The 22,455-nt window shown below is 40.0% G+C and overlaps 1 protein-coding gene across 1 annotated transcript in view; it reads right to left on the bottom strand.

Moving 5' to 3' along the window:
* LOC116056953 (NLR family CARD domain-containing protein 3-like) overlaps positions 1-22,455 on the bottom strand; it is a 53,087-nt gene that overhangs the window by 12,418 nt on the left and 18,214 nt on the right. The window contains exons 4-9 of the mRNA XM_035996393.1: positions 8,126-8,242; positions 6,976-7,054; positions 6,606-6,813; positions 4,710-6,477; positions 4,445-4,618; positions 1,556-1,729 (exon numbers count right to left, since the gene is read on the bottom strand). Coding sequence (XP_035852286.1) covers positions 1,556-1,729; positions 4,445-4,618; positions 4,710-6,477; positions 6,606-6,813; positions 6,976-7,054; positions 8,126-8,242 — 2,520 coding nt within the window. The remainder of the gene's footprint in view (positions 1-1,555; positions 1,730-4,444; positions 4,619-4,709; positions 6,478-6,605; positions 6,814-6,975; positions 7,055-8,125; positions 8,243-22,455) is intronic.

Raw genomic sequence — 22,455 nt, 5'->3', positions numbered from 1 at the left:
ATTTTCTGATTCTAACCAGCAGAGATGGCCCATCTCTGATCTACAGATCGAGTCATAACAAAGAATATTCTGATTAAAAGCGGATGGCTTGTAGGTGAAATAACATATAAATAATGTGGAAAATATAACTGAACATGGCAGAGAGCAGAACAGACTATGGGCCCTATCTTGCACGCGGTGCAGCGCAGCGCAAAGCCCGACCCAAGTGTCTTTACTAGTTTAAGACCGACACAGTTGTCAGTTTCCCGTCCAGCTCCCACGTCGTTTAAATAGCAAATGCACCTGCACCCATGGGCGTGCTGGTCTTACAAGGAGATGTGTTCAGGTGCATTCTGGGCGTGCTGGTCTTACAGGGAGGTGTGTTCAGGTGCATTCAGGCGTATTGCTATCTTGAGGCAGCGGGAAGTGATCGCGCCATTGACCAACAAAAACCTGGTCTAAAGTCAATAACGCAGCATTTCATTGTGATTTTAACAGCCCATTAGTAAAATGCTCCTAAGCTCATGCAGCAGCGCACGCACACTATGCTTGTTACACACACAGGGACGCACAGCAGCACACACACATCCAGAAGATTACAAATAAAAATATTACAGTGGAAATCCTCCATCATAATAGCAATGCTCCAAGGTCCAAACATGCCTGGCTTTTAAAGGGAATGGGAGATAACACTCTGATTGGTTTATTGCATGTTACGCTTCACACCGTGTGCTTAGATCGTTAAAATAGAGCTGATCGATCACATGAGCCATGCAGCACCGGCAACTGACGTTTTAAACAGCTAGCTAACTAGTCTGCCGAGAGAGTAGATTAATGCTTCATCCACACACTCTTTTCACAGAGTACAAAGCACATAGCATTGTGCTAAGCTAGGCTAAACCTGTCCTAGACCTTTCTCTGTCGAGTTGAAACTGATTTGATCCCGGGAAAGAGGAGAAAAAAGGACTTTATTAAAACTACGGACAGTTCCTTTAAGATATAGAAATCTGTCCAAACTACATCAACTATCAACAAAAGGGAGTTATCATTTTAGTTCTGGAGATGTTCTCCTTCAAAACTTCCTACACAAATATCTCCTTTTTGTTCATCGGTGTTTGTACCTGAGAGTGTCCAGTCTCCAGAGAGGATCCTCCAGTCCCGCTGACAGTAGCTTCACTCCTGAGTCTCCTGGATGATTGTAGCTCAGGTCCAGCTCTCTCAGAACGGAGGGGTTGGAGCTCAAAGCTGAGACCAGAGAAGAACAGCCTTCCTCTGAGATCAGACAGCCTGACAGACTGCAAACACACAGAACAACACACAAGAAACCTCTGTCAACACGTGGAGCCATGTGTTTGTTTTATGTTTGTTTTTTGTCCAGGTACATTTTGGTCCAGATTTAAAACATCTTTAAAATCATCTGTGGTATTTAATTATTATTTAATTATTCAAGTGAGTCTAATAACTACTGCCCAAGTTTATCATATCAACAGAGACAAAGCTACATGTTAGCTGTTTATCAACTAAAGTTAGTCAGAGTTTAAATGGTCACCAGTTGAATGGGTTAATGAATCCTGACCTGAGAGTCTCCAGTGTGCAGTGTGGACTCTTCAGTCCAACAGAGATCAGCTTCCCTCCTGAATCCTGCAGGTTGTTGTTACTCAGGTCAATCTCTCTCAGACTAGAGGACTGGGAGCTGAGAACTGAGGACAGATCTTCACAGCTTCTCTCTGACAGGTTACAGCCACTCAGTCTGGAGAGACAACAGGAAGGAAACAAGTTATTTATATTGAACTCCTGTTGAAAGATAGAGTATTTATTGATGAATAAATCACACTTACAGAGCTTTGTTGGAGGGACGGTAATGAAGAAGACATATAAAGTTTGTGTTTAAATGTTAAGTCTGGACTTTTGGTGATAGAGAATATAAAATCCCTTTTAAACACATGTTAAAATCCTTGCTATATTATTCTAAACAAGTTGGAAACATGATAACTAATTGTGACTGAATGAGGAGTAAAAAGACATCCAGTATTCAAATAAGATTTAAAAAAAAAAATGAGGTTCTCAATCTCAGCCATAGTTCATACTTCATGCTTTACGACATAAATAAGAACAAAATGCTTTGGAAACATTCAAAGATTTTCGAATTGTTAAATTTAAAATCCTGACATGAGAAGGGCGGTTTAAATTTAATAAAGGTTAACATTTAGAGAAACATCATATAAGAAGCCAAATTATGATTGTGTATAAACTTAGCACAAAAAGTAAGGAAATTTGTGTTTGGATTATTTCTCTGTGGTAACAATGCTTTTTGGCAATAAATCTTATACCATTGGAAAGCCTGTTTAGTTCCCTTTCAAATGGTGCCCCATTTGTAAGGAACATGCATTTGTGGGATGAGCAGCAGAGCTGAGTATGTGGGTTGCGCCCATGAACAATTTGCCACCTGCCGCAGGCAGCATCATCCAATCCAGCAAACACCAAACGAGTCAATGGCAGAATAAGCTGTTTGGCATTGGCAGAGAAGATTCTTTCATCATTTGAAAGGGAACTAAACAGGCTTTCCAACGGTATAACATTTATTGCCAAAAAGCATTGTTACCATAGAGAAATAATCTAGCAAACACAAATGTCCTTACTTTTTGTGCTAAATTTATGTTGAGTCTGGACTTTTGGTGATACAGTAGATAAAATCACTTCTCAGCATGTTTAGATATCTACTGCTCTACTCTAAAGACGTTGGAAACATGATCATTAATCGTGACTGAATTCAGCAATATTACACAAGAGGGTTTGATTTAACGTCATTATTGGCACAACAGTGATGCGGCTAGGACCGTGGCATATATGACGTTAAAATCAAACCCTCCTGTGTAATAAAGCGATTATACAACAATGGTTTCCAACTAAATAAAAGTTAAAATCAAACTGTATTCATATTGTGGGGCAATTCACTCTCAAAATAAAGAAAAGCAACAGAGAGGATTTGTAGTCCCTCCTTGTTAAACGATAGTCAGTCATCTTAAGCTAATGTTAGCTTTGTAATGGTAGAGATCTTGGAATTTTCCGAAAACGTAATAACTACCACACACACATATAAACATGCTTGGCTAACTTATGGCGTTTTTCCATTACATGGTACCTGCTTGACTCGCCTCGACTCTAGTCGCCTTGACTCAACTCGACTCGACACACTGTGCGTCCGTTTTCCATTGCAGATTTTAGTACCGCCTCAGCGTGGCTGGTCGTCTAATGCCGGCTCGACACACACACCAGCGCACAAGTATAAACATCAGGCCACTTGAGCTTGTTTTACAGTTCTGTGGAGGCTCCACGCAGAGCTTTTGCTGTAGCCTATGTAAGTGGCCTGATGTTTATACTTGTGCGCTGGTGTGTGCACCGAGCCAGCATGTGTGTGTGTACGTAGGCTACGGCGAAAGCTCTGCCTGGAGCCTCCGCAGAACTGTAAAACAGGCAACGCCGCAGTAAACTGCCGTGACCTAACGTGACACACACACAGAACGTAGAAGGTGTGTTGTTGTTGCCAGAAGAGACATTTAGTTTCTAAAGAAGCTGGAGGCAGCAAAAAAAAACACAGCTGGCTAAACTGTTTAAACATAGCAGGTTTGTTCAGGACACCCCCGTCTGTCGCATTCACATCACCTTTTCGGCTCGCCTCAGCTCGCTTGGAACCTCGACTGAGGAGGTACTAAAAAAAGTACCTGTTAGCAGGTACCAGGTACTTTTTTTCGTAATGGAAAACCAAAAAAGGCGAGTAGAGTCAGGGCAAGTCGAGCAGGTACCATGTAATGGAAAAGCGCCATTAATCTGGTTACAACTAAAATATCTACTGAAAAATATATTTTTTCATGGATAGATTTAGCTACTATACGTCTGCAAACTTCATTATTGATGTGTCAGTGGCACAGCTGATGTGATCCTAACCAATCCAAATCCAAAACAATTCCAATGATTCACTTCTCATCGTCTTCCAACCATTCATCAAAACTAAGTCCTCTACATGAATCAAAATCAACAACAAAACGACCCATTGTATCATTATGTTGTAGGCTCACTTTACTGTTTTTTTTATTCAGCCCTGGAAGTTACAATGTTGCCATGGAAATGCCGGAGTAATATTTTATGTGATGCACCAGGTGTGCTCAAATGGCTCTGGGTGTGCTGTCATGTTGATTTGAGTATGTTCTAAATGTCTAGTTGACCAATCAGATTGTCTGGTCGGATCTACTTGTTGTATAATCAGGAATAAACAAACGTCCAGTAATCAAAGTCACATGATATTAAAATATAAATTATTTCTGGATCTCAGCCACAGTTCATATTTCATTTTTTATGAAATGATTCTAAATCAGAATAAAATACTTTGGAAACATTCACATGTCTTGAATGTTTCCAAAGTATTTTTCAATACTGTGTTTTCAAAGATTATTGTTCTTGATCTGACCTGAGAGTCTCCAGTGTGCAGTGTGGACTCTTCAGTCCAACAGAGATCAGCTTCCCTCCTGAATCCTGCAGGTTGTTGTTACTCAGGTCCAGCTCTCTCAGACTAGATGACTGGGAGCTGAGAACTGAGGACAGAGCTTCACAGCTTCTCTCTGACAGATTACAGCCACTCAGTCTGGAGAGACAACAGGAAGGAAACAAGCTGTTTATATTTAAATACTGTTGATAGATATAAGAGTATTTATTGATGAATAATTCCCGCTTACAGAGCTTTGTTGGAGGCTTTGACCACTGGCAACAGCCTCAGAAGAGCCTCCTCTGAAGCAGAGTATTTCTTCAGGTCAAACACGTCCAGATCTTCTTCTGATGACAGTAGGATGAAGACCAGAGCTGACCACTGAGCAGGAGACAGTTTATGTCTGGAGATACGTCCTGATCTCAGGGACTGTTGGATCTCCTCCACTAGGGAATCATCATTCAGTTCATTCAGACAGTGGAACAGATTGATGCTTCTCTCTGCAGACAGATTCTCACTGATCTTCTTCTTGATGTACTCAACTGTTTCGTGATTGGTCTGTGAGCTACTTCCTGTCTGTGTCATCAGACCTCGTAGGAGATTCTGATTGGTCTGCAGTGAAAGACCCAGGAGAAAGCGGAGGAACAAGTCCAGGTGTCCATTTGGACTCTGTAAGGCCTTGTCCACAGCACTCTGGTAGAACTGTGTTGATGTTGTTTGTTCGTCTGACAGCAGGTTGACTCCAGAGTTGATAAATGTCAGATGGACATGAAGAGCAGCCAGAAACTCCTGAACACTCAGATGGATGAAGCAGAACACCTTGTCCTGGTACAGTCCTCTCTCCTCTTTAAAGATCTGTGTGAACACTCCTGAGCACACTGAGGCTGCTCTGATATCAATGCCACACTCTGTCAGGTCGGATTCATAGAAGATCAGGTTGCCTTTCTGCAGCTGCTCAAAAGCCAGTTTTCCCAGAGACTCCATCATCTTCCTACTCTCTAGACTCCAGTGTGGATCTGTCTCAGCTCCTCCATCATACTTGATGTTCTTCACTTTGGCCTGAACCACCAGGAAGTGGATGTACATCTCAGTCAGGGTCTTGGGCAGCTCTCCTCCCTCTCTGGTCTTCAAGACATCATCCAGAACTGTAGCAGTGATCCAGCAGAAGACTGGGATGTGGCACATGATGTGGAGGCTTCGTGAAGTCTTAATGTGGGAGATGATTCTGTTGGCCTGCTCCTCATCTCTGAATCTCTTCCTGAAGTACTCCTCCTTCTGGGCGTCAGTGAACCCTCTGATCTCTGTCACCATGTCAACACACCCAGGAGGGATCTGATTGGCTGCTGCAGGTCGTGTGGTTATCCAGAGGTGAGCAGATGGAAGCAGATTCCCCCTGATGAGGTTTGTCAGCAGCACATCCACTGAGGTGGACTTTGTAACATCAGTCAGGATTTTGGTGTTTAGGAAGTCCAGAGGAAGTCGACACTCATCCAGACCGTCAAAGATGAACACAACCGGGAACTCTTCAAACCTGCAGATTCCTGCTTCTTTGGTTTCCCTAAAGAAGTAATGAACAAGTTCCATCAAGCTGTACTTTCTCTCTTTCAGCACATTCAGCTCTCTGAAGGTGAATGGAAATGTGAACTGGATGTCCTGGTTGGCTTTGCCTTCAGCCCAGTCCAGAGTGAACTTCTGTGTTAAGACTGTTTTCCCGATGCCAGCCACTCCCTTAGTCATCACTGTTCTGATTGGTTCATCTCTTCCAGGTGGGGTTTTAAATATGTCTTCTTGTCTGATTCTTGTTTCTGGTCTGCCTGGTTTCCTGGATGCTGTTTCAATCTGTCTGACCTCATGTTCATCATTGACCTCTGCAGTCCCTCCCTTTGTGATGTAGATCTCTGTGAACATCTGATTCAGAAGGGTTGGGTTTCCTGCTTTAGCAATCCCCTCAAACCCACACTGGAACTTCTTCTGATGGTTAGATTTGAGTTTACGTTTACAAACTCCTGCTGGGCTTCCTGAATGGATGCAGAACAAAGAAGATCATTAAGTAATTTTGTAAAGAAAACAGGAACATATTTTGGTCCATCTCTGAAGACATTTGTAAACGATTTAAATTAGTAAATCTTTAGAGAAATCCTCTTACTGCTTTGCAGACGGTCAGCCAGCTCGTCCAGCTTCATTCTCCTCAGGAAGTCCAGTGTGATCATCAGAAATGCCTCTTTGCTCCTCCTGTCCTCTTCATCCTCATCCTTCCTTTGACTCTCTGAGCATTCTGGGTAATCAGGACTCAGAACCTTCTGGATCTTCTTCAGCTCATTCTTCATAAAAGTACCGATATTCTCCTTCAGCAGCTGGAACAGAAGATTATACGAATGACACAATCAAACTGAAATCATGGAAGCAAACATCAGATCCATGTTGGACAGACTGACAACCCACTGGTCTGAAAAGTGCAGCATGGAGATGATTGTGAACAGAATAGATGTAAAAGTAGTTGTTGTACATGTACAGACCATAAAGATGGAGTCCAGGTGTGTTTGATGCTGCTGGGTAGACTGACCACTGGGAACCTCTGAGCTCTCCTGGTCCACTCTGTGGAGGAATCAGGAAGAATTAGCTCACATCATGTCTGTCCACACAGAGACAAATATAAGGTAAAGGTCCTGTGACTTAAAGTGTTGATTACAACATTGAATCAGATGGTTTCCCCTGACATTAAAGTGTTGGTGGTACTGCTGATCCCACTGTGAATCAACAGAAAGAACTAAGAAGTAAACAAGGGCTACAACATCATTGGCCTAAAGGACTCCTGAAGCAGCAGACTGGTATCATGATGCCAGGAAGTCTGCAGCTTCTGTCGTCATGGAAGCAAACATTCGTAGGTAGAAGTTTGGGGAGTCAACGGTGAAAACCCTTCTGTTGGCCTGAAAACAATTTTGGCAAACCATCAGCTGACTCAGGAGGGGGAAGCAGAGCTTAGATGGCCTGTTTGTAGTCAGGGAGAACTGCTGACCTGGACTGAGGATACTGTTGGATGGTGGTTACCTTTTTTTTTGCTTCCCCTTATTGACTTCTGATCTGACATCCAACTGGCAAACCCAGATCCAACATTTGGGAAGAATTTTGCGGTTTGACCAGTTTGGGTCAGGAGACTTCGAGGAAAAACAATCTGGTCATGAACCCAATCACTGGAACTTGGCCTTAAGTGTCCAGACTCAAATTGCATAAGTCTTCTCATGGCAAATAGTGTCCTGACCCAGGTGACACAAACACTTACCAAGGGACGCTGGTAGTCCAGGGGGGGTGTGCAAATGAAGTTACCCTGGAAGGGGCACTCTGAGGCGCACACAACCAACCATCCCCCTGGTATTCCCAGTTGGAGAATAACATTTGGGAAGAATTTTGTCATTCATGATTTTTAGCCTACCCTATGGCTATGGGAGATTTAAAATGCTTTTTAATGGGGCTAAAACACCAGATAATAGTGGACCAAACCAGGTCCAATGTTAAATTGAGATCTACAGTTGAAGACTTGTCTTACTGGACAGCTTTCAGATGTGAGAATATAATTATATGTGAAGAAGAAAGATAATAAAAATAAATTGAAAAATTTCTATTGATGAAACATGAATCAACAATATTATAATATTATTAACAGCTTACTTCTTTCCAGCATAGGGTTGTTGACCTTTAAAATCAATGAGGCGATGATTTGACCGGTCACTCTTGAAGGACACACAGCTGGGTCCAGGTTCAGCAGAGTCTGGTCTTTGATGGATCCTGTTACACAGAGAGTAAGACCAACAGGGATGGAAATTCACTTTTTAGTATTCAGACACAAAAACTGCTGGAGATACAAGCAGCAACTAAAACAAGATTAACACAAAGAAGTTCAATAAACTATACAAAAAACTGAGTTAAAAAGCTAAAACTCCAGAGAATATATTGGACCAAACCAGATCCAATATTTCCCTAAAGTCAAGAGTTGAAGACTGGTTTAACTGGACAACTTTCAGATGTGAGAAGAAAGATGTGAAAATAAACTCCAAAAACTTTTCTGGATATATAAAAATTAAAACATGAATCAGTAATATTATAATATTATTAACAGCTTACCTCTTTTCATCAGAGGGTTGCTCTCCTTTAAAGTCAATGAGGCGATGATTTGACCGGTCGCTCTTTAAGGACACACAGCTGGGTTCAGGTTCAGGTTCAGGAGACTCTGGTCTCTGCTGGGTCCTGATAGAAAAACACATTTATTGAGGGTCACATCAAGTCTCCCAGCATATATTAGAATATTAATATGAATATGTCTGTAGCAGTCCCCTGATTAGGATATGACGGGAGTATTTTTGTGGGCTCGGGATGCGACAAGTGATTCCTGTGTCACACTAGTCTGTAGGCCTAATTATTAACAATTAAATGCCAATCATGCTTTACTTTCTGTCCAAAACTCAATAAATATATCTTCTGAAATCAGAATTTAAAAAAATCTAAGCATAATATTTCAAAATGTTGTCTAAACAGAAAGATATTTTGAGTGAGACAGGAAATTATTTTGCAAAAATATTCTCATTTTAGTCATCAACTAAAATAATTCCTTTTCACGAAAAAATACTTTATTTGAAGGAGTCTGCATGAGACTGACATGACACAAAACAACCCAGACAGGACGTAGCTCCATCCAATGAGACTCGTTCCAGTTTGCTGGATGTTCACAACTCACCTCAATCTTATTCTTAACATTTCAATTTCACTTTTCAGTGCAAGTTGCTCCTTCTGCCATTCAAGTCTCTCCATCAATCCTCTCTCCTCCATTTCAAGTAGCCTCTCCTCCATTTCTACTCGCAGGGTCTGGTCTCTGATGGGTCCTGTTAGAAAGAGAGGAAGACCACTTTTTAATCTCCAGAAACAGAAGCTGCTGGAGAAACTAGAAGCTATCAAGCAGAAAATAAAGTCTGAATCTCTTCACTGAATGATTTCTGCTCTCTGCTCATCCTGCTCTGTCATTCATTCTCTTTCTGGGAGAACAGGAACATTGTTAAGACTCCAGGACTAATGTCATCTTTCTGTCCTCTAATGGAGACAAGACTCCATTATGACAATCAGTCTCACCTTTCTGTCCTGTGCATCCTCCTCCACACATCACTACAACAGTAACAGAGGCATTTAGGTCACTACATTTTATTCTGAAAGGTTCCTGAGGAAACAGTAGAGTCCTGTTGTGTCTGACTTTACTCTGGTGGAGACGATAGTGTGTTTTCTGACAGCAGGAGAAAGGCTCAGCTGTAAAGTTTTCTGATTGCAGCCTCACAGTTGAGACAGACAGACAGACGTATAAACACCTGGCAAAGTATTTAAATCCTCCTCTGTAGTAGTTCATGTTACAACATGGAGATTTCATAATAAGAGCTTTGTTTCTGTGGCCGGGTTGGCTCAGTGGGTAGAGCGGGCACACATATACTGGAGAGGTGTATTCCTCAACGCAGAGGTCCAGGGTTTGAATCTGACCTGTGACGATTTCCTGCATGTCTCACCCCTCTCTCTACTCTCTCACCTTCCTGTCCTGTCAATTAAAGGCGGAAAAGCCCAAAAAATAATCTAAAAAAAAAAAAGAGCTTTGCGTCTTCTCTCTGTGTAAATATGGTTGTTGTCAGGGTGCATTTATTCATCCTTTGTCCCGTGAATGCAACACGAGGAACTTTCCACACCTCTATGGAGGTTAACGTGCTTTTTACTGATTGGCCACGGGAAGTAAAAACGTCATTTTATGCAACTAATGGCGCGTTCATGCCACCTCGGAATAACAGGGACCGCCCCCGTGATTACGTTGTTTTTCCGACTACCAGTGTTCACATGGTTAGGATGGTCGGGATGCGTGTTCTTCTTCTTCTGTTATATTGGCGTTTGGCATAACAACTTGTTGCATGACTGCCACCAACTGTTGGGCGTAGCCTAGAGCATCAGGTGGTGAAAAACTGGTGAAAACATGGAGGCTACAATAATTTGCTGCTGTTTTCTTATGCGACCATACAAACAGCACATCGTCAGGTGTTTGAGTTATCTGCAGGACAACGAACAGGAAAGGACACAGATAATGTGTTGTTTTTATTTTATAGGCTACATAGGCCTATTTATGAATAATTTGAAACATGTTATGTCTGTGTGTATCTCAGCAGAGGCGTTTGTCCACAATAAACAGTTTATTGTCATTGAAATATGTTCAGTGAACCAAAATCGCCGACATCAAATGTCAGTTGTCAACAACGCGTCACCAACTGGGAAACTCGGTTAGCAAAATCTGGCCCGAGTGGGGGTTGGTCCAAGATGGCGACCTATGCAGACGTCTTATTCTGAGCTCCGAGACTCTAACTGAGTACCAATGGTTTAAATCGAATTATTGGAAATAAATCGATAAACGAAGGAGTGAAACGTTGCTCTTGCATCTAGTAAGTTCTTTCGCCCGAACAAAAGGACTTTTACTTGTCAAACTTTGTGAAGTAGCAACTAGCTTACAAACTGTTAGCTGTTAGCCAAAGTTTTGCTAACAGCCAGGTTACGTGTGCCAAGATGTCAAAGAGAGATGCCAAGAATGTGAGAAAAGGAGGCCTGATAATGGATATAGATGCTGATAATTCGTTCTCTGGTTTATGTACACCTCTTCCTGATACTCCCATGAAAAGTCCAAATCCCAAGAAGGTCTGCACCAAAGAAGAGGAAACGTTATCAAATGCTGACATCCTAAAAGCCATTAATGGATTGAATGACCGTTTGAAGAAATGATAATGAAAAACACAGCTGAGATTGCTAGTGTGCAGGAAAATGTGAAAGGGCTGGAAATCAAGTGGAAAGGAACTGATGACACAGTGAAGAAGATGAGTGACCAGATGACGACCTTGAGGGAGAAACAAGAAGAGTCGGAGCGGTACAGTAGGAGACAGAGCGGTACAGTAGGAGATGGGATCTCCCCCTTCTGAATCTCCCAGAAAGCAGCAACGAGGATGTGAGGAAGGAAGTGCTGGAGATTATCGCTGAAATCATCCCAGATGAAAAGAGCAAGCTTGGATTCATGGTGGACACCGTGCACAGCTTCCCTCAACGCTGATGTCATGAAGAGAAAGAATCTTCGGATGACTGAGGATTTAACCCAACAGGAGAGACGGTGCAGAAATAAACTTTGGCCTCTTGTGAAGCAAGCACGCGCCGATGGAAAGAAAACTAAATGGTAGGGTCCTGCTGCCATCATTAACGGTGTGAGACACACTGCATAACTTGTTATATTTCCATTAATATGAGGTAAAATATTCACACTGCTTACCTTGTTAAACTTCTCTTAATGTGAGGTAAAATGTTTAAGTTAAATATGCCACCAAATCTTAAGGGGTAATTTTGTTCTCCCTGTATACAATTCAAAGGGCAATATGTTCACTCCACTAGTTAAAATAAGAATATTTTAGAAGTTAATTGAGGTACTCATGTTCAGAGCTTCCCACTTGACGGTGAGTTAATCTCTGAAATTCCCTACTTCAGAGTATCCTTTCCTTAACTATTTCCTATAACCTTAACAGACATCCAGTTCAGATTTTTCTCTGTTTTCCTTCATTATGACAGACTTCCCTTTTAGTTCCTTAAAAATAATATCTTTCAATGTCAGGGCTATACGTGACAGCACCAAAAGGAAATCAATTTTTTTGTTCAGTAGACGAAATAATGCTGATTTGATATTTTTACAAGAGACTCATTCCGTGGACAGTGATGCGAAATTTTGGAGTGCTCAATGGGGCGATAAATGTTATTTTTGTCATGCCTCTCAACAATCAGCAGGTGTCGCCATTCTTCTTAAGAATTTTAAAGGAGATATAGCTGAATCAGTGATCTCAAATGAGGGCAGATGGATAATCTTAGTTTTCAAATTAGACAATTCCTTCTTTATTGTTTGCAATTTATATAACTACAACACTACAGCTCTAGCAAAAAATATGTTTTTTCAACTCTGTATGAAACTTGAAGCCTTTAAAAACAAATATAAGGATGCACACTTGATTATTGGAGGCGATTATAACGATGCTCCAGACGATCTTGTAGATAAAGTACCTGTAAGATTAATTCCACATTCAAGATTCAAAAGTACTGCATATATTTGTGAACAACTGGCAGTTATAGATATTTGGCGTTTTTTAAACCCTGACATTAAGGAATTTACATGGAGCAACAACAGTAGATCCTTACAGTCTAGGATTGATCTATGGCTTATATCTCCCTCTTGTCTGCAATTTGTGTCAGAATCATTACATAGCTATGCCCCATTTTCTGATCATAAATTAATTTCAATTCACTTAGTAGGAACAAAACAACAAAATGGTAATATACGTGGTTATTGGAAACTAAATAATAATTTATTAAAAGATGATGAGTTTTGTGATTCAGTCAAAAAAACAGCCGAAAGCATATTTGGTAATAACGAAGGGAATCACATACAAAAATGGGAATATTTCAAGTTTAAAATTAGAGAAATAGCAATTAAACGAAGTAAAGTAATTAAAAAAAATAACTTAGCTAAAGAAATAAATATCATGGATAAATTGAATGTTTTAATGACTAAGGATAATCTTTCAGAGGAAGAAGAAATAACGTTGAATAGATTAAAAGAGGAAATAGATAATATGTATATTGAAATGGCTAAAGGGGCATTTGTAAGGTCTCGAGCAAAATGGTTGGAGCAAGGGGAAAGAAATTCAAGTTACTTCTTTGCTTTAGAGAAGCGAAATTGTAAGAGAAATAATTTAACTACTCTTAAAATTAATGATAACATCACCTCTAATTCTTTAGACATTTCAAGATATGTTGGTACATTTTATAGTAATATATATATATATATGTCAAATATTCAGTTTGATGAATGTGATAGATTTATCGAGTCGGTTAAAACATTTACACCAACTATATCTGAACAATTTAAAATGGACTGTGAACGTCCCATTACTAAAGCCGAAATCTCAGAGGCTGTTAGCTCAGTGAAAAAAGGGAAATCTCCGGGTAATGATGGGCTTTCAGTCGAATTTTATTTGCATTTTTGGGAAACTATTGAAAATCCTCTATTTGATTTATTCAAAGAATGCACTTTAAAAAAGGAAATGTCCACAAGCATGAAGCAAGGTTTAATATGTCTTCTCCCTAAACCTGATAAAGATCACTTATTGATAGAAAATTGGAGACCTATTACGCTCTTAAATATCGACTACAAAATTGTATCATTAATTTTTGCTAAACGGTTAAAAAGAGGTCTTCATGAGATAATAAGTGAAACACAAACAGGTTTTCTGTCTAACCGTCACATTAGCTCTAATATAAGACTAGTTCTCGACCTGCTGGACTATTCTGATAACATCAATACTGACGCACTGATAGTATTCCTTCATTTTTATAAAGCATTTGATACGGTAGAACACTATTTTTTACTCAAAGCACTTCAAATTTTTGATTTTGGACAAAATTTTATATCTACAGTTGAAATGTTTTATAAATATATTGATAGTTCTGTGATATTATATCCAAACACCACAAAAAGATTTCCTGTACTGAGATCAGTTGGCCAGGGCTGCCCTATTTCACCGTTCTTGTTCCTGCTGGTGGTTGAATTACTGTCATTACATATTCAACATAATCCTATTATTAAAGGTTTGTCTATTTTTGGTAAGGAAATTAGAGTTACTCAACTAGCGGATGATACGGCTCTCTTTTTGAGTGACAAACATCAGATTGAATATGCTATATCCCTAATTGACCAATTTTCAGCTGCTTCGGGTTTAACACTTAACAAATCTAAATGTGAAATTGTATGTCTGTATCAGACTGAAGAGGATACAATGTTTAATATACCTGTTAAGAAATGTGTAAAATATTTAGGTATTCATATCTGCAAGGACCACAAGGAACGTCAACAACTTCATTTTTCGTCTAAACTGAAGAAAACTAAAACAATACTGAATTTATGGCTTCAAAGAGACATTTCTATTTTAGGAAGGATTCTTTTGACTAAAGCAGAAGGGATTTCAAGATTTGTCTACCCTGCCCTCTCTCTCAATGTCCATGATTCAACATGTAAAGATATAAATTCCATATTTACGAGATTTTGTATGGAAAAACAGACACCATCATTTAAAGAAAGCGGTGCTCTCTGGTTGTAAGGATGAAGGTGGATTTGAACTTCTGGACTTTTTGGACTTGAATTACACCTTTAAGGTGAAATGGCTGAAGGAATGTTTGAGAGCACCAGAGTCTGGATTTAATTTTACTCTTTATATAAACGGTATGGATATTATGAGCAGCACTTGTACTAATAAGCACATTAGAAAATGCTTTCTAAATTTAAAGAAAATAACACCTCGTGGGAAATTTTTCTGGAATTCTCATTTCACTGATGTTAACTGGCATAGGGCGTGGCTTGTTCCCTTTAGATATTATATCACAAACAAAGTTAGGGAATTACATTTGAAAATATTGCATAATGTATACCCTACAAACCTATTTGTCTCGAAGTTCAAGCCTGTTGATTATTGTAGTTTTTGTAAAACAGAACAAGAGTCGTTAACCCATCTTTTTTATGGTTGTTCATTGTGTATTGCATTTTGGAAAAGCTTTGAAGATTATATGGTATCTACAACAAAACATTCAATCACACTTGAAGGGAAACATATTATTACTTATTTTGAAAGTAAAGATAGAAAGTTATGTAATATTGTAAATCTCTTTATTTTACTAGGTAAGTTTCATATTCATAAGGCTAAATTTTCTAGTTCAAAACCGTGCTTCAAATTATTCCAGGTTGAATTTGAGATGTACTTTGAGTCTCTTAAGTTGGTATCCAATAAGAAAGCTATATTAATATCTGATGTCTACTCCAATTTATTTGTTTGAATACTCTTGCTGTCTACACTATTGATTTTTGGAAGTCTGTCCTCTTTGTACTTTTATTTCCTTTTGTTTAATTCATTATTCTCATTTTTACTTCGAAATTATAATTTTATATATGTTTGTATTTTATTTGTATATACATTGCAATGAATGAACCTTTGTTATCTACGTTTTGAAATAAAGTTTAAAAAAAAAAAAAAAAAAAATATAGCCCGAGTTTCCCATAGATATATATAAGGAGTTTCCCACCTCTGATTCCCACAGGAAGGGACGTGAATGATGACGTTTTCACTCGGAAAAACGTTTTTCCGATGTCCATGAACGCACGGGCGCGTGCACACACACACACACACAGACACACACACAAAAAGAAACTTGTTTTTACCGCCATTAGAAATGAGTTCAAACACTTACATTATGTTTAACTTTCTCTGAAACTAAACAGAATTTAAACGGTGCCAGATGATGTTTAAAGAGTTTAAATTAAAGTATATTTTAAACCCCCCCCCCCCCCCCCCCCGTGGTACAGACGGAGAAATGAAGAGCTTCTCTTCTTTAGTGTTTCTGCTGCTAAACGCCGTTGGAAATGTCCGATGTGTTTATCATCAGAAATAAATGATCTATAAGACAGAAATAAATTATCTATAAGACAGAAATAAAGGATCTATAAGACAGAAATAAATTATCTATAAGACAGAAATAAAGGATCTATAAGACAGTAACACGGCCAGATACAACATGGCGGCGGATCTTTGTGAATAAGACGCTAGTTGTTATTAATCACTAGTCCAGTTGAGTTGGTTTCTCTGCAGCTTTCTGCTCTTAAACTAAACTAAACTAACCACAGACTTGAGTTGACGAGTCAAACCAGACAGACGAGTTATATTACCTTCAGATGGAGCTCCACACGGAGAGAAAAAACTGCGTCACATCAGCCTCTGTGAAAGTGAAAGTAAACTTTAAACAGGAAACAAGAGGAACAGCCCATAGAGGGTCAGCATTACCTAATCTAGTAATACACAGACTGACAGTTAACATGTAATAACACATGTAATAGAGTTGTTTTTTAATCTAAAGTATGTTTTGATTATAACAGAGGATGGCGAGTTGAGAGTGCACACAGACTCCAGGGTGTTTAAACATGTTTGTCGTGAATTCATTTAAAAACTATGAGACCGTTTACTCCAACATTCATTCAGGCTGCACTAGTTGGAACAAGATTCAATAGGCCTGCTTGTAGTTCCTGCTGATGTCACCAGAGGGCGCCATGACGACATCACCAGCTCAGAGAAGCTGTTTCTGAATGTAGGTCAGAGGTCTATTTGTTCTAAATAGTTCAACTTTTACAGTGTGGTCCTGTGGATTTTTTTATGTGGATTAAGACGAGGAGATTAAGAAGAGCGTCGAGCTACGGCTTCATTCTGTGGAAACCTACAACATTTTGTAACTTAAATTTGTGCATACTAATATATCTGAACGCAGGAATTTAGACGTCAGAAGTTTTTTCTTGCCACTGTCGCACCAAATGATTGCTGAGAGTGATCTACACCTACTCTATTTGTAGAGTGTCCTGATTAGGATTGGACACTACAAATACCATGTTATTGAATTTGAACACAAAGTTGGATCATAAAGAAGTGACACTAGTTCCTGTTGGAGGAGTGCCAGCTCATAGTGACGCAGTTCCATATTAGTTTATTTGGTTAGAGAATAAAAGAGCTGAGTCTTGTTGTCTCCACATCAGTCCTGTCAGTGAATAGGACGACCGACACTAACTGCTGCAGACAGCTTTCTGATCTTCAACACAAGAGTCGTCCACACTTTCTCAGGAAATAAGAAGTGAAGTAGAAACATTATATTTAACGTTACAGAGCCAGAAACTAACCCTGAAGAGACCAAAGACTAACGTGTTGTTAAAGTATCAAACAGCAACTTACAGTTTCTTCAAACAGTTAACAAAGAAGAGTGTCACTCTCCGCCTGGACACTATTCTACAATGCTAGAATATGATGCGTACATTACCTGCGTGAAAGGTGGCAGTGACAGGATGTAAGCAGTAGGGCCGAGATCATCGATGTAAGCCTGTAACAGCGATGGATACATTTTTAAAAAGGAAAAATGCAGATTCTGATTTGAGCACTGGACAAAATTCTAACCCAGATGAAGAACCTAGTACAAGTGGTGGTCAAAAGAAAGCAAAAACGGTAAGCTCGAGGCAACAACAACAAAAGTTATCTTTTGTTAGGATTTACTTTCACTGGGGATCCAACTGCACCGACTCCGTTATGCTTGGTGTGTGGGGAAAAGCTATCCAACGGTGCCATGGTCCCAAGCACGCTTAAACGCCATCTCCAAAGAAACACCCGTCACTTCTAAACAAGAACATGGACTATTTTGTCGGCCTGCGTGAACACACTGAGAAACAGGTAACGTTAATGAGAAAAACCACAAAGGTGTCAGAGAGCTCTCAAAGCTGGCTATTGAGTAGCTGAACTAGTAGCTAAATCAAAAAAGCCACACACTGTGGCAGAGACATTAATATTACCTGCCTGCAAAGCCATTGTGAACGAGATGCTCGGCCCTGACGCGGTTAAAGAAGTAGCCAGAGTCCCTCTCTCAGATAACACAATTGCCAGGTCTGGTCCGTCGAGGCCCCTGACCTTCACTGCCACCCATGTGGCAGCGCACCCGACCCCAGCGGTTCCTCCCACAGGTGGTGGGCCCATGGGTTGGAGAGAGAGGTGCCACGTAGCTTTTTCGGGCTGTGCCCGGCCGGGCTCCGTGGCAAACCCGGCCACCAGGCGCTCGCTGACGGGCCCTCCATCTGGGCCCTCCATCTGGGCCCTCCATCTGGGCCCTCCATCTGGGCCTGGCTCCAGACGGGGGCCCCGGACTTCCTCCGGGCAGGGTCACTCCATCTCTACCTCGTTTTTTCATAGGGTTTTTGAACCATTCTTTGTCTGGCCCCTCCCCTGAGACCACTTTGCCTTGTGAAACCCTATCAGGAGCACAAAGCTCCAGACAACACAGCCCTCAGGTTCATAGGGACACACAAACCTCTCCACCATGATAAGGTGATGGTTCTACTCCGTTCCGTTCTCTACTCCGAGCTCCTCACGGATGACTGAGCTTCTCACCCTATCTCCCTTAGAGATAGGGTGAGAAGCTCAGTCATCCGTGAGGAGCTCGGAGTAGAGCCGCTGCTCCTTCGCTTCGAAAGGAGCCAGTTGAGGTGATTCGGGCATCTGGTAAGGATGCCCCCTGGGCGCCTCCCTAGGGAGGTGTTCCAGGCACGTCCAGCTAGGAGGAGGCCTCGGGGAAGACCCAGGACTAGGTGGAGGGAAAATAATATCTTTAAATGTCAGGGGTATACGTGACAGCACCAAACCTGGCCAACCTGGCCTGGGAACGCCTCGGGATCCCCCAGTCGGAGCTGGTTAATGTGGCTCGGGAAAGGGAAGTTTGGGGTCCCCTGCTGGAGCTGCTACCCCCGCGACCCGTTACCGGATAAGCGGAAGAAGATGGATGGATGCCAGAAAAAACAACACATCCAAGTCAGCCATTTTTTTTGCCTACGTCACTCCCCATATGCTCGAAAGGACCAAGACAGCCTGGTAGCGAAGCTGATATAGCCTCTTGTTTCACATAAGATGATAGAAACTGATGTAGGTTAAACACAAACAACATTTCATGCAACAACAGTGAACTGTAATTGGGCCTGTGTACCTTTTCGTTCATTTGATTTCCGATTTTGAAACGAAAAGAGTGGTTCGGAAATAACGTAAGACTGCTCCGGTGAAAGCCTTGTTTTCATGAGCTTCTGGGGCTAGCTGTTAACTAGCTCGGAAGCTAACATCTAATAGCAGACAGGTTGCTAATTAGCCAATGCCAAAAAGTATGAAAGTACTAGTTTCCCCTGCTTTCTATCAATATTCCTCGGTATTTGTCTCTTGGTGTAGTTTGCTAACATGCTCGTAGACATGTAAATGAACTGTTTGCGTGCTAGCTAAGTCAACGGTCAACACCTTTTATATTGTAACGCGAAAGCTCAGGCTGCGTTAGCTTCCGCTAAACCACAGCCGCAACTTGCACTGCCCCGTTAAAATGCAACTTCAAACCTCGGATATAACGGTAATCCCGAAGCAATTTTACTGTATAGACATCTGTATGTGTGTTCGACCTTTTGAAATACTTAGATTATATTAGGTGTGTTACTGTGCAGGTAATATCCGAGGAGCATCTCACATGATTGTGAGTTCTACTGTTCTACTGAACCTTTGCAGGTGTTTTGGATTAATTAGCTGATTAGAGTGGGACACTTTGAGCCTACAATATTGAACCTTTTCACAATATTCTAATTTTCTGAGGGTTTTTATAAACTGTAAGCCATAATCATCAAAATTATAACAAATGCAGGCTTGAAATATCTCGCTTTGCATGTAATAAGTCTATATAATATATTAGTTTTACCCTTTAAGTTAAATTACTGAAATAAATTAACTTTTGCACGATATTCTAATTTTTCGAGGTTCACCGTATGCTTCTGGTTCACCTGTTAATGAAGCAAAATCGCCCCTTTGTACATTTGGTTGTAATGAGACTGAATTCTTGCTGTTAATATGAAAGTCCATAACGAAAAACACCATTCTACTTTTGAGGGCTAAATTCAATGAAATATGGCTCCGTTTGAACACATTGTCATCAATATTAACAAGCTTTAAAATTACCCATTTTTCAAATTTGGATATCGTTTCAAAATCGGAAATCAAATGAACGAAAAAGTACACAGGCCCAATTACAGTAACTACATGAAAACTTCACTGTTGCATGAAATGTTTGTGTTTAGCCTTCATCATCACTTTCTATCATCTAATGTGAAACGAGGCTTCGCCACCAGGCTTTCTTTTTTCTTTTTTATATTTAAAACACTTTATTATTCAAGTACAGATACATAAACACATTAAAAACATTAAATGCATATATACATACATGAAAAAGGGGCGCATGAAATTTACATTAAAGAGGTTGTAAGGCATTGTAAATCCGGATGGCTTTCCTATTTGTCAGTCCTTTTAAAGTTTCAAAATATAATTTCATGTCATTTTTAAATTGGTGAATATTTGGTTTTCTTTCAAGATTCAAAATGAAAAACATAGCATTTATACAAATCATTTCCTTCATAGTAAAAAATGCTATCAGGCTGTCTTGGCCCGTTGGAGCATATGGGGAGTGACGTAAGCAAAGAAAAATGGCTGACTTTGATGTGGGCGGGACTTGATGTCAAGTTCATCTGATCAACCCATTAGGTAGAGGACATCAACTCACAATTAACTTTTAAAACTAATAGGGGGCGCTATAGAGCCAATATGCCATGCCCAAGCCCGAGACCCATGTCAGATTGCAATTTTCACCAAGTCTGACAGGCATACCAATTTTCGTAAGTTTTTGAGTAGCCCAAGCACCTCAAAACTGCTCTCAAACACAGAATAAAATTAATAAGGAGAAAGAAAGAAGTAAAAACATTGTAAGAGCAATAGGGCCTTTGCCCTCGACGATGTCGGAACTCGGGCCCTAATAAAGAACAATCCAACTAACCCAAAATCTCCAGTTTGTTTTCATCTGAGCTGGTGAGTGACGTCATGGCGCCCTCTGGTGGACATCAGCAGGAACTACAAGCAGAGCAACACAAAACATATTCACACATTAGTTTTTTTCCAATTGCTAAAACACAATTTTGCAAACTAGGCTGGTTTTATCAAAATACTTAACATAATTCACAAAACCACACACCCAAACTGCAAAATACCTCATATATCCTGCAAAATGAAGCACTGCAACCAAAACTACATCTAGCATTATCAAAATCAAACTTTTGCACAAAATGGCACACACTTCATTCATATTACCAGATTTTACACACTGCTGGGCATAATGAAAATCACTCTCATCTTTAGTATGCTTTGCCATAATACTAAAATAGATAACATTGTGGAAAATTCTTCAGATTGCTCACATGCACAGAAATATTTGCAGATAAACACACACGCTGTTGAAACATTTTTGTTTTTTCACCAAACAAGTCAGTGCAACATATATGCACAGCAGATATATTGGGTTTATATTAGTGTGTATATATTTGCCAATTCGCTCATGTAGTGTCATTTTGCATGGCAGTGTTTTTGAAATGGCAAACATGTGACTTTATGTCAGATTGTTGTGTCTTATGCAGAGAACCGTGTTCAGTGCATTTAAAAAGTGACATTTTGAATTGCAAAATGTGTGTAGAGCAGAAAATGTGTTTAGACTTTTGGAGACTTGAGAAGAGGTTTTGCTCTCTCTGTGTGTCAGTTTAAATAATTGTGCTATGCATGTCATTTTAGTCTGTTAGCAATTGGAAAAAAACTAATATTGCTGTGTGCTGCTGCTCACAGTAAGAATCTCGGTAGCTCTAGCACAGAAACACAGCTGGTTGTCCATTGCTGCCACCTGGTGGCCATATCTGGTACTACAGCGTTTACACATGGGCCTTTATTTATTTATTGTGATATTTTTCTTTTTTCATTAATATTTTTTCAACAGTGTAACACATTTATATCGTATAGCCTATATAGTAAGTGGGTAATTCTACATTTGTAGTAATAACAATTGTGACAATACTTGATTCATGAGGCACTTTTCAGAACGGGGGGTCTGGGGGGTCCTCCGCCAAAAAAATGTTTTCGATTTGAATCTCATTAACTGCATTTCTATATACATTTAGGGACTATGGTGATACAAAATCCAGTAAATAATGAAGTTGATCATAATTCTTATAGAAAGAATATTACTAATCTATGTATCAGTAATAGGCCTACTTTGTTATTGTTTAAAATAGGGGCCGATTTATTCTTACACCCTGGCCATAATAATAAAAGGGTTTGAGTCTGTAACGGTCTCATTCTTTTTGGAGAACAAACTCTGAATCTACGGTAACGATCTCTGACATGAACGGCCTCCGAGAATCTGGGATCAGATCTAAACCTCGTTAAGTTTCATTTTGGGAAGCATTTTCTGGTAATTATTCAAGGTCTTTTTATTTT

The sequence above is a fragment of the Sander lucioperca genome, chromosome 20 (genome assembly GCF_008315115.2).
Source record: "Sander lucioperca isolate FBNREF2018 chromosome 20, SLUC_FBN_1.2, whole genome shotgun sequence".
NCBI lineage: Eukaryota > Metazoa > Chordata > Actinopteri > Perciformes > Percidae > Sander > Sander lucioperca.
This window is presented reverse-complemented; position numbering and strand designations above follow the sequence as displayed.